The sequence below is a fragment of the Papaver somniferum genome, chromosome 1 (assembly GCF_003573695.1).
Source record: "Papaver somniferum cultivar HN1 chromosome 1, ASM357369v1, whole genome shotgun sequence".
Taxonomy (NCBI): domain Eukaryota; kingdom Viridiplantae; phylum Streptophyta; class Magnoliopsida; order Ranunculales; family Papaveraceae; genus Papaver; species Papaver somniferum.
This window is the reverse complement of record NC_039358.1, coordinates 238,375,472-238,388,441: the sequence shown is the minus strand read 5'-3', so window position 1 is coordinate 238,388,441 and position 12,970 is coordinate 238,375,472. Positions and strand designations below refer to the sequence as shown.

At 35.8% G+C, this 12,970-nt stretch overlaps 1 protein-coding gene and 1 pseudogene across 2 annotated transcripts; both read right to left on the bottom strand.

The window, feature by feature from the left end:
- LOC113273715 overlaps positions 1 to 9,612 on the bottom strand; it is a 38,873-nt pseudogene extending 29,261 nt beyond the window's left edge.
- Positions 9,613 to 10,424: 812 nt separating this feature from the next.
- On the bottom strand, positions 10,425 to 12,737 carry LOC113320735 (probable polygalacturonase At3g15720). 2 transcript variants are annotated; one of them, XM_026568634.1, is made up of 8 exons: positions 12,597 to 12,737; positions 12,331 to 12,459; positions 12,085 to 12,222; positions 11,758 to 11,958; positions 11,447 to 11,654; positions 11,279 to 11,360; positions 11,080 to 11,188; positions 10,425 to 10,996 (listed from the first exon to the last, which is right to left on the bottom strand). In XM_026568634.1, exons 1-8 carry the CDS (start codon positions 12,597 to 12,599, stop codon positions 10,643 to 10,645), a joined length of 1,224 nt encoding a protein of 407 aa, XP_026424419.1. In that variant the 5' UTR covers positions 12,600 to 12,737; the 3' UTR covers positions 10,425 to 10,642. The 2 variants fall into 2 exon arrangements, with proteins under 2 accessions (XP_026424419.1, XP_026424415.1); XM_026568630.1 differs by having other exon boundaries at positions 12,588 to 12,657.
- Between the last annotated feature and the right edge of the window lie 233 nt (positions 12,738 to 12,970).

The following is a 12,970-nucleotide window of genomic DNA, read 5'->3' as shown; positions in this document are numbered from 1 at the left end:
ATCTTGTTATTTCCACCACGATTGTAGAAATTTCTTTCTCTTTCATACTCTTCTTAATCTCGGCTTCCCATAGCCACCAGTTTCTGTTGATTGTTACTCGTCATCTTCTCTTGTTGTACTTGCGAAGTATTCGCTACTGTGTTTATTAGCTTGGGTAATAAGCTTGCATTCGTTGTTTGTGAGCTGGTGTTCGCAACTGGATATGATTCCGTTTCATTTTGCCTTTCCTCTAGAGCAATGTATTCTTCTTGAAGTTCTCGCAATTCAGTCATTGTGATCGTATTCTTGACTCTGAAAATTTGGACATACAATAGGTTTGTTGCAAACATAGGATTGATAAATGATAATATAAGATATCTCTCATCTACACGGCCATCCATTTCGCTAAACATAGTTCTCCATCTTTTAGTCATGTGCTTCAAACTTTTGCAATCCTTTGTTTTAATCCAAACACATCTTTTATACCAGGTCGCGAGGAATTATTACTTATATATGCCCCCAAGAATGTAGTCTGTAAATGATTAAAGGATGTTATTGTGTTCTTTGGTAGACCTTCACACCATTTTAACGCCTCTCCTGTTAAGATGGATGCGAAATATTTGCACAATACGGCATCATGATTTTCCCATTGTAACATGCACCTCACATAGGCTTTAATATATTGAATTGCACAAGTTGTTCCATCAAAAATGTTGGTTACTGCGGGCAAATTGCATTTCGGTGGTTTTCCTCCTAATTTTACTTCCCTTGTAAATGGAGTTTTCACAGCTTCTTCTATTGCTTCATCCAATTGTCTTCTTCCTACTTCTCCTCTATTATTTGGCATTCCTATCATTTCTTCTAATTCTTTCAAGATTTGTTTATTTACACTTGAATCTTGATCCATTGGTCTTTATAATTTCGCCTCTCTTCTTCTGCGTTCATATATATCTTCTCTCGCGAAATTTTGCATTTCTTCTTCATTATCCTCATCTCGTCTTCTTCTGCGATTCTCTTCCTCATCTCTATCTTGAATTCGCATATGATGATGCCTTTCGTTTTCCCCTCCATGATTTTGTTCATTTCTTATCAATTCCATTCGCTGTCTTTCAGCCATCCTCTGTACTCTATCATACTCCTCATTGAGATTACCGTTATTCCGGTTTTGTGTACGCCTTCTTCCTCGATTTTCGTGATTTTTCTGGCGAATTGTCTCCTGAATCTCTTGTTCTTCCATTTCCGCTCTCAATCTTTCACGTCCGCAGATTAAACGTGCTTGTTCATCATAATGTCTTTCAATTTCTTCTTCAATTGTCTGTTGATTTCTTTGATTTTCTCTTTCATGTAAAATTCTTCTTCATTCCTCCCGATTTCCTTCGCCATCTTGGTCATTTCGTCCCTGACGTTGTCCGTTCTCTTGATTTCCACCATTTTTCCCATCATCAAAAGTTTCATTTTGTGGAACGTAACGATCATCAGCTCTTTCTCTATTTTCGCGATATTCTTCATTAGGATTTGATATTTCTTCTTGAATATTATTTCCAGCATTGATTGTGGGTGAGTTTCGCCGCATTTCTCTTCTAGTGGATGTTGAATATGATTTTGTCATACTTCTCGATCTTTTATTCTGTAGTCTTACATTCTCCATCCTTAATTCGTGATTTTGCCTTGTTAGATTTGCACGTTCTTCTGCCTCAGCTCTTCTTTTTTCATGTATTCTTCGTCTCAACGTTTCTAATGTTCCAATTTCCTCATCTCCATGAAGTATTCCTTCATATGCTTCTTGATTTCTCTCTTCCTGTCTATAATTTCTGTTTTGTTGCTCTTCTTCTACTTCTTCTGCCGAATTTGATTGCCAAGTGTGTATACTCACCCTATCATAATCTGTATTCCTCCCTTGAACTAGTGTTTGTTGAATTAGTGGGTGAATTTGATTTTCTCTATTACTTCTCATTCTAGTAGATTCTCCCATTTCACTTCTTTATCTCCCAGCAATTCTCTTGCTTCTTCTAACAGTAGTCGGTTGTTCGGATGTATTTATTCTTCAAGCCATTTCTTCAATGTTAACAATATTGCAAGAAATTGTGGAAAATTCTTAATCAATCACTCTAAATTTTCACAAATATCAATATTAATTTTCAGCTTTTTCTAGAATAATCTTCAATCATTCCCTGTTTCTAGCGTCATTATGTAGTTGCAGGAGATCCTACATTACACCCCTCATATGATTTCATTATTAATCAACTCATTTTTAGGTTTACACTCTTAATTTTATTGATCAATCTTTGAATTTTCTTACAAGAAAAGATAAAGAAATCAAGAATCACCTCTTCTCTAGACTTTCTCTCTCCTATTTACTTGTTTTTTACTCAAAAAAGATCTCTCCCTTTTCTTTACAACTTGAACGACTATTTATAGGGAAATACATAGTGGATGACAGCTAATCTGTCATTTATTTTCGGGTATAATCTGCGACATTCTCGCAACCTTACAAATGTTAATTTCGCAAGCTCTCTAATTTTCGCAGGACTATCACATCTTTTTCGTGATCTTAGCTGACGTCATTTATTATATTCTTCCTGAAATTGTTCTGCGACGCTGTTGTATTTTGTTGTTGATAATTTCGCTGAAATATTGTCGTTGCGAGATTCTGATCCTACAAACTTTTCTACCATTCGCTGATACGTCGTACCTGCATTCTTCAATCCAAATGGCATTTTCGTATAGCAGTATAATCCTCGGGGTGCGAAAAAGAGGTATGTTCTTGATCTTCTTCAGCCAAAGGAATTTGATTATAACCTTTATACCCATCTAACAATGAGATTCTACCATTTCCTGAAGCCTATTCTACCATTTGTGGAATATCTGGTAAAGGATAATTGTCTTTCGGACATGCTTTATTTAAATCACTGAAGTCTATGCAAATTCTTATCCCCTTGTTTTTCTTTGGCACCACCACAATGTTTGCTATCCATTCTGGAGATTTTGTGATAAGCACGAAAGTGCTACATTTTATGCCCATATTTATATTAGTTAGGACTCGATATTTTGGCTAATAATATTATTTTAAGGCTTTTGCAGGAATTACAAACAAATCCAATCACCTGAGAAATAAGTGGTTAAATAAACAACAAATGACATTTGCGACTAAAATGGGAAAATGTGGCTGGCTTGGTATTCCTATGTATCAGCACCACTTCGCGGCACCAAACACAAACGAAGCCTCATGACATGTGGCAGACTTCTATTGGGAGGTGATGTGGGGACGAAGAAGAAAAACGTGAATTCATTTGTGAGCTCTATTTATGTGTTGTTTCAAAATATACCAGGGGGGCGCCCGGCCATAAAGCGGGAAGAGAAACAGGAGGAGGATTTTGGAGTTTTTCTTCTCCATTTTTGCTTAGCTATTTGATTTTAATCTTTTTATGGTTTTTTGTGAAAGCCATGGCTAGCTAAAGCTATGTTAGGGTCTAGGTAGAACCCAATTTTATTATGAAAACTCTATATTTATATTCTTAATAATTAGTTGATTGATTAGTAGTTTTTCTTCATTTGGCTTGGTATTCTATTGTTGATGTGATTTTCTAGATTATTTATGCTTTTGAATTGATACTGCGTGCTTCGGTTAAATCCCTAGACGTGGTATGCAAGGATAGATAGGTAATGCTTTAGAATCACTACTCATGAAGCAAAGAAAACTATAACGGAGAAACAATATTTGAAAAAGCATGGAATATACTTTTAAAGATTAGTAGAGTTTGCATAATTAATTGGTGGAAACCGAAAATCCTAATAACCCACACTCGTTTTGTTTATCTTTAATTTATTTATCATTTCATTTTGTTTTGAATTTCTAAAAATCCTTAAGACATTATCTTGTTGATTATTTAATTTTTGGTATTAGTTGGTAGAGTATTTCACACTCCCTGTGGGAACGAACCACATTTGCTATCTATATTACTATTGACCTGTGCGCTTGCGGATATAACTGGGTTTCATTTAATCATTAATTTTGGTTATCTAAAATCTACATCAAGTTTTGGCGCCGCTGCCGGGGAGTGGTAGCAAAATACTCGCTAGTTGATATCATTGTATTTAGCTTATTTTTAATTTTTGTAAATAATTTATTTTTATTGTTCTTTTAGTTCTTTTTACGCAGTTTGTTTGATTTTTTTTTTAGGTACTTTAGTCTGAAGTGAGGGCGAAAAGAAAGTATGCACTCGCAAGATATTTGCAAGAGCCACTTGGGAGATCCATTAGAGGTTTTCTTAGCTCATTTTGGGTATGATTTTGATGACGATAGTGTTATTTGTGAAGTCAATGCCTTGTTAGACTCCACACCGCTGTTAGACACTAATAAATGGAAATCCAAACTATAACCTCTAATTTTGTTCCAGTCTCGACTAATTCCATCAGTCGAAAAAGTTTCGACCATGACCTTTAAGCCATTAAGTTCAGAATTTTTTTGTCTTGATGATATTAATAATGAAACCGTCTTAGATGATAACGGGTCTATGAGTCATGATATTATTGCTCCATTTGAGCCAACATATGTTCGTGTGCCCTATTTTGCTCAACTGGAACCAATAGCAGCCATAAAAGTTATTTCCGCTGATTTAGAACCTGATTTAGGGCGTGCACCTCAACTAGAAGTTATTAAAAAATTTATACCTCTTTGTGTGAATGATTTACATATCCTGACAATGCATGGATTGATTACTAAGGATTGTTATTTATGGGGAATGGATTCACATATATCTTTGGATGATTATAGTTTTTGCAGGTGCATATTTTCAGCTGACCGGATTGGTTGGGTTGATCCCCAACTTTTCAGACTCTATATATATGATTGGCAGCTTACTTTGGGGTATCAACCTCATTTTGTTTGAGATTATGTGCTATTGAAAGAAGGGAAAAAATACATTTCGCTTCGTGGGAGTCAACCCATCAGATTTGTTCCATTTTCTCTATCTTTTATTTTTATTTGTTTATTTTTTTGGCAATTTATAATTTCCCACCTTGATTTCTACGTTGGATGACTCAATTACATTGAGGACAATGTAATATTTAAGTGTGGGGGAGTGGCACTTTGGTTAGGATTTAAAAAAATAAAAAAAAAATTACGACCAGCTGTGTAGCGGGTCTAAAAATAAATGATCAGCTGTGTAGCGGGTCTTAGTAGCACTTTGGTTAGGATTTAAAAATAAATAAATAAATAAAAATAAAAATTTACGACCAGCTGTGTAGCGGGTCTAAAAAAATGATCAGCTGTGTAGAGGGTCTTAAAAAAATATATATTATTATCGTTATGGTTTTTAGGGTCATGACCAGCTGTGTAGCGGGTCTTTTGTATGGTATTTTCTATGATCAACTGTGTAGCGGGTCTCTCTCTCTTTATCTTATTATTTGACCAGCTGTGTAGCGTGTCTAAAAGAAAACAAAAAAAAATGATATGACCAGCTGTGTAGCGGGTCAATTCTTTGTTTTGCTCGAGGACTAGCAAAATATAAGTGTGGGGGTGTTGATAAGCACGAAAGTGCTACATTTTATGCCCATATTTATATTAGTTAGAACTCGATATTTTGGCTAATAATATTGTTTTAAGGCTTTTGCAGGAATTACAAACAAATCCAATCACCTGAGAAATAAGTGGTTAAATAAACAACAAATGACATTTGCTACTAAAATGGGTAAATGTGGCTGGCCTGGTATTCGTATGTATCAGCACCACTGCGCGGCACCAAACATAAACGGAGCCTTATGAACTTGCAAGGAAAAAGGAGTACATGATTAAGTTTACGATTCCTATAGACGTGGGCAGAATTAAAATTCAGTTGGCTAGTGTCACTGGCTTGGCACTCACGAGTTCACAACATGCAGACAATTCTTATTCTCAATTAATGCATGGTGAAGCGAGTCGATCTCAGCACACTAATGACACCTAAGATTTGTCAAGAGTGACTTTGTTATTGTTAGCATAAGAATGGAAAAATATCACCTCCATGACCACGTGCAAATGAAGAAAAAGGAATGATTAATATATCTTGTTCTTACATAAGTTCTCTTGCTATATTTATATAAAGAATCTAAAGGAATATTTGAAGCCAAATGACGTCATTTTGCAAATACAGTTAAGGTGGGACCCAACACATGCAAGAAAATATCATGCTTTCTAAATGAAATTCATATACTATGGATAGTGGAGATTCGGTGATACTTTACAATGTCTCGTCATATTATGACACGCGACACAATATCATTGGGTGAATTTATATTCTCATGACATGTGGCAGACTTCTATTGGGAGGTGATGTGGCGACGAAGAAGAAAAACGTGAATTCATTTGTGAGCTATATTTATGTGTTGATTAAGTACACGATTCCTATAGACGTGGGCAGAATTAAAATTCAGTTGGCTAGTGTCACTGGCTTGGCACTCACGAGTTCACAACGGGCAGACAATTCTTAATCTCAATTAATGCATGGTGAAGCGAGTCGATGTCAGCACACTAATGCCACCTAAGATTGGTCAAGAGTGACTTTATTATTGTTAGCATAAGAATGGAAGAATATCACCTCCATGACCACGTGCAAATGAAGAAAAAGGAAAGATTAATATATCTTGTCCTTACATAAGTTCTCTTGCTATATTTATATAAAGAATCTGAAGGAATATTTGAAGCCAAATGACGTCATTTTGCAAATACAGTTAAGGTGGGACCCAACACATGCAAGAAAATATCATGCTTTCTAAATGAAATTCATATACTATGGAAAGTGGAGATTCGGTGATACTTTACAATGTCTCGTCATATTATGACACGCGTCACAACATCATTGGAAGAATTTATATTTTCATGACATGTGGCAGACTTCTATTGGGAGGTGATGTGGCGACGAAGAAGAAAAACGTGAATTCATTTTTGAGCTATATTTATGTGTTGTTTCAAAATATACCAGGGGGCGCCCGGCCACAGAGCGGGAAGAGAAACAGGAGAAGTATTTTGGAGTTTTTGTTCTCCATTTTTGCTTAGCTATTTGATTTTAATCTTTTTATGGTTTTTTATGAAAGCCATGGCTAGCTAAAGATATGTTAGGGTCTAGGTAGAACCAAATTTTGTTATGAAAACTCTATATTTATATGCTTAATTATGAGTTGATTGATTAGTAGTTTTTCTTCATTTGGCTTGGTATTATATTGTTGATGTAATTTTCTAGATTATTTATGCTTTTGAATTGATACTGCGTGCTTCAGTTAAATCCCTAGACGTGGTATGCAAGGATAGATAGGTAATGCTTTATAATCACTACTCATGAAGCGAAGACAACTATAGCGGAGAAACAATATTTTAAAAAGCATGGAATATACTTTTAAAGATTAGTAGAGTTTGCATAATTAATTGGTGAAAACCGAAAATCCTAATAACCCACACTCGTTTTGTTTATCTTTAAATTATTTATCATTTCATTTTGTTCCGAATTTATAAAAATCCTTAAAACATTATCTTGTTGATTATTTAATTTTTGGTATTAGTTGGTAGAGTATTTCACACTCCTTGTGGGAACGAACCGCATTTGCTATCTATATTACTATTGACCTGTGCGCTTGCGGATATAACTGGTTTTCATTTAATCATTAATTTTGGTTATCTAAAATCTACATCATTTTGCTGGTCTTATAATCCCTGCCTCTAACATTTTTTTGATATCCAATTTATGGAATGTAACAAATGGATCTATTCCTGGTATTTCTTCCATACTCCACGCGAAGATATCATTATATTCGTGCAAGATGCTTATTGTTTTTTCTTCTTCTTCCTTATCCATCTGAGTTCCTATTTTTAGTGTTTTTGGTTTTTCTTTTGTACCAACATTTACTTCTTTTGTTGGCTCTGCTGCAGTGAAATTCTCTCTTGGTTCTCCCATTGGTGTTGACTCCTTAATCTCTTGTATTGGTTCACCTTCCTTCTCTGGTATCTCGCTTGCTATTCCTTTCCTTTCCTTCGCTCTAATCACATATATCTGAAATTCTTCTTCTTTCCTTAACTCCTTTGTTTTTCTCCAGCGATCCTTTCGCTTCTTTGCACGTACTTCATAATTTTTTACATCTACCTGATGCAGATCTTCGCACTTGTAACATCTCCTCTAATTTCACCTATTCCACTTGGAATTGGGAATCTAATGCATCGATGTAATGTGGATGCTACGGCATTTATCGCGTTCACCCATGGTCTTCCCAATAAAATGTTTTATGGTGATTCGATATCAACCACACACAATGTTGTCTTCACTTCTACTTCTCCCAACAGTATTCACATTGTAATCTCTCCTTTTAGTTTTGTGATTGTTTTATTAAATCCATGTATATTATAAGCTGGACATGTCATGTCCGCATCTCTGTATCCCATGGTTCTGGACGCTCGATAAAATAGGATATCAACATCACTTCCGGTATCAACCAATGTTATATTAATTGCCCATTCTTCTGAGTTTTCCGTCCTTTCACTAACTTTGCTTCGCTCAGCCGTATTGTAATCACCAAAGCGTCTGTTCGCGTCAAATTTTCTTCCGGAATTTCATCTGTTGCAAACGTTATCTTTGTTTTTTCCCACTCCTTTAGAGGAGATTCTTTTTCCACCGTTGTCACCTTCTTTCTTCTATAATCCAGTTTATGTATTCTTCCTGTGATTCCTGCTTGAAAATCCTCATCAGAAAGTGGTGCTTTAATTATAAAATTACACTGTATGCCTATACCTTTTCCTTGTATCGTCATGATTTTTATTTTTCCTATAGATCCTATAGATTTTTCGCTTTTCATCCTTATCTTCTCCAGAATCTCCAGATCCAATTTTTCAAGATTCTACAAACTCGTTGACATGATTTATCACTCCAAGCTGTTTCTAACGCCAAAATGTAGTTGCAGGAAATCCTACAACCACATCCATTCAATATTATGTAATTCTTTAAGTAATCATGGTGAAGATCATTCGTTTTATTTATCAAGATCTTTAAATTGAATACAAAATATTACAAAGACTTTACTTGCTCCCCTAACTTTCTCTTTCCTAATTTCTTGTCTAATACTCACTCTAGAGATCTCTCTCAATACACAGTTTCCTTCCCCTTATATAGGGTACTACATAGTGGATGACAGCTAATAGATCCTTTATTTTCGGAATCATTGTGCGTTACAATCGCTCATGTACATTCGCTCAACTTCGGACACTTTGCACTTTCGCACAGATCATCACACTTTGCTCGTGACTACGCCGACATCATTAAATACGTCATCCTAATTTTAGTATGTGGGATGTTCTTCGCTCACCTTTACTTCGCATACATAGTGAATGTGCGATATTTCACTCCTACATCTACAACACCAGGTTATCTCATATTTGCAAACTATTTACAGAAAACAACTTACCGAACACAATATTGATAGGGTTCAAAGCAGCTTGATTCTTAGCAGCATCTCCGATCAAACGTTCAGTATCAGTAAAAGCAACATAAGGAGTAGTACGATTTCCTTGATCATTAGCAATAATCTCAACACGATCATTTTCCCATATTGCAACACATGAATATGTTGTTCCTAAATTATTCCTATTGCAGCCCCTCCTTGTTTTCCAACCATTTTAAAATAAATTCCAATCCTCAATTCTTAAACTCGAACTTCTAGATCTGTAGACTCCTAGTGAAGAAAAAATGGCTTTTATAGAAAGAGACGGGAAAAAGAAAGATGGTAACGTTTTCAAAGTTCATTATGATTGATATTAATCTCTCTAGGGCCTTTTAAGGAAGGATTAGGTGTCCATCTCTCAGTAGGAAATTACAGTTCATAAATAAGTAAACTTCTATTATGATTAACCAGCCTGTGCTATTTTTGCAATTTGGTGGAGACTGAAACTGATAATGTTCATACAGGCCAACAATTACAATTAGAGCTTTTTATTTAGGAGGGTCTTAATTTGCCAAGGGAGCTCCCAAGATTAAAATATGGAATGGGAGGAAAAACAAGGAAATTAAGCATGGAGAGGTCAAAGAACACATGTTCGGAGGCTCTAGAAAATAGCCTTTTGACCCTCTTTTCTTTGTATGCTTGTTTTTGTTTTTTAATCTTTTTTTTGTTTCCCACTGGTTCTAAATGAACTGCCTAAAATGAACAAAATGAAAACCGTCCTCTCACATGAGGGCGAGACCTGCACATTTTGGAGTCAGCAGGAGGCAACTTTGGGCCCCATGATATAAAACATGTGATCGAGAGGGTGGTTTTTCAGGGAGTTCAATTGAGCGGTTCATACGCAGGTTTTGATTATTTTTTTTGAATCTTTCCTGGTCGAAAAAAAAGAAAAAAAGAACAATTTACTACTAGTATAGTAAGAAGAATAAAATGACTTTTAGGTGTTATAGTTTTGTTCTTAACGTGATTTTCTGGTTGGACCCATATGCTTATATAATCAAGGAAAGGTATTTCATTAGTACTCCCTTAGGTACTGAACTATGATACACCAAGCTTTCCCATAAATTTGGGATATAACTGGAAGTAGAAACATTCTTTTACAAAAATAAATAAAATACATCAACCGTGTAAGATTCTACAAGCATCGAAGAGGCACGCAGTCTGGCGTGGATGATTCTCGAAGAGGTGCATGCTAGTTAGCATATTATATTGCTGCTTTCAAACCAACCAAGGGAGGTTCAACTCTTCCAAGTACGGCTCCATGGGCATTGTTAATGGTAGAAACAAGTTTAGTTCCAGGCTTTGCAGGTGTCAAGTGGATGTTGTTGAATTTAAGACCGGTGCAAGCAACCACGTTACTGCATTTCATGGAGATAGCAGATGGTGTACGTATATCGGTTGTTCCTCTCAAATCATCAAAGGTCACATCGCTAATACGAACAGCGCTTGTCTCCACTGGATTATTGGAGAAGTAATGTTGGTCGATATATAGAGGATTCAACACATTAGTGAAGTTGCTGTGCTTGAATGTGACTGCACGGCAGTATCCTTTCCCACCCTAAAGAACCAACAGTTAAACAAGTTAGACTACTGATCATCATAAAAGCCAGGCTCATTAGTGAAATTTCTGTAATTATGTACCTGATAAGTCTTGATTCTGCAACCAAACATGGTACCAACAAATTTAATGTTTTCAACATGAATCTCCTCTACTTGGGCTTCAGTTCCTCCTGAACCAAGGCTTCCAATACTGCATTATGCATGGAAAACAATCTCAACATTATTACTGTTCTTTGTAAAGCTAGGATCTTGTATGAGTACTAAACTACTAATTACTAACCTTACTCCGTGTCCTGGTCCACAGTGACAGTTACGGACGTAAACGTACGAACTCTTGTCTCCAATTGACACACAATCGTCACCTGAATGAAAAAAAAAAAATTCTGGTAAGATTTAACCTCCTTAATTATGAAGAGTATCATCCCAAAAAATATGCATGTGCACGTACCACTCCTAAACTGGCTGTCAGCAATAGTGACATGTTTGACATTCTGAGTGTGAATGCCATCTGTGTTGGGAGTATCTTCAGGGGAGTTAATGTTGATATTGTGAACTTCAAAACCATCCAAACCCAAGAGAGTTACATGGAACATAGCCGCATTTTTAACGGTCATGTCACGGAATGTACCAGCATTTGTTCCCCAGAAGTTGATCGCCTGCAATTCAATGAAATGAAGTTCGCGTTATTCAATTTCCCAACAAGGAAAAAAAAATGCAACAAATATATTGGATATGTAAAGCAATAAACAAAAAACTGACAGCTGGTTGCAGTTGGGTGCATCCTGGTTGGTTTTGGTGCTTAAAGTTATGGCACGACTGTTCCCACCAAGCCTTACCGCGTGCATCAATTACACCATGTCCATTGACAGTGAGTCCATGAATGTTGTTGAATTTAAGCCATGTATGAACATCCTTAGCCCATGCTCTGGTTGATAGTGGTGCGACAATAGTTCCACCGATCTTCATGAAACACCAAAAAAAATAAAAATATAATAATAATAATAATTTAACATCTTAAATATGAGGGAGGGTTTACAATCTTAAAATGACAACTCCACAGGTTAACCCATTTGGAAAAGAACAAACCTCAACGGTGACATTTGTAGCCTTGCAAGGGCCAACAAAATCAACAGGTCCAACTAAAAATGTCCTTCTTCTTGGAACAAGCATTTTTGGTATTCCTTTGGGATCTCCGCATGTTGCGGCCCAGGCTTTCAAGAATGCCTACAACAAATTTCAGACATTGTTAGCACATTCACAGGAGAGACATCTGCAATTTCTCATTTTTCATTAAAATGCTGCTTAATTCTTTATCTGAGACATGTCTCTTACTTGAGTATCATCTCTAATGCCATCACCGACGGCGCCGAATTTCATAACATTGAAAACTCCTCTTGCTGATGCAACATGGATATAGGTTGATATAATAAGCCCAAATATTAAAAGAATTTTCTTACTTCCCTGTAACAAAAACAAAATAAAACAAATCGGAATAAGTATATGTTGCAACAAGTAAATGTAAAAACTGCATTCTGAATGTTGAAAAATGGAAAAGAAGATTAGCATCCAACTGTAAACAAAAATCATACTTTTCTCACCATGATTTTTATTATTTTTATTTTAACCAACCCAAAATGCTTGGTGAAAGTTGGTATGAAAGATTAGAAAAATCAGACAAGTATATTTATAAAGTAAATTAAGAAAAATTTCGGGGAAAAATTGGCTCCTAAACGGTTGGGAATTAATGGTTCAGAGGATTTTGTTAATTGATTTTTGCTTAATTAGTGTAGTTGATTTTTGGCTAATTTAATGAGCAATCCTCACGGAAATCCTAAGGTTTCTATTTTCCCTAGCATAAGGACTAAGTTTCAGTTTTCCTAACTAGACGACAGGGTCAAACCAGTCGTCCTGATTGGCACAGAATTGGTCAAAAATGACCTTCTAGTCCTTTAAATGGTTAACCAAACCGGGA

Bases quoted from the DNA above. Each gene is read 5' to 3' on its own strand.
- LOC113320735 (XM_026568630.1), bottom strand. The intron at 12,223-12,330 runs GTAAGAGACATG...AATTTGTTGTAG, and splicing joins GCATTAGAGATGATACTCAA to GCATTCTTGAAAGCCTGGGC. The intron at 11,361-11,446 runs GTACGTGCACAT...TTTTTCATTCAG, and splicing joins TGACAGCCAGTTTAGGAGTG to GTGACGATTGTGTGTCAATT.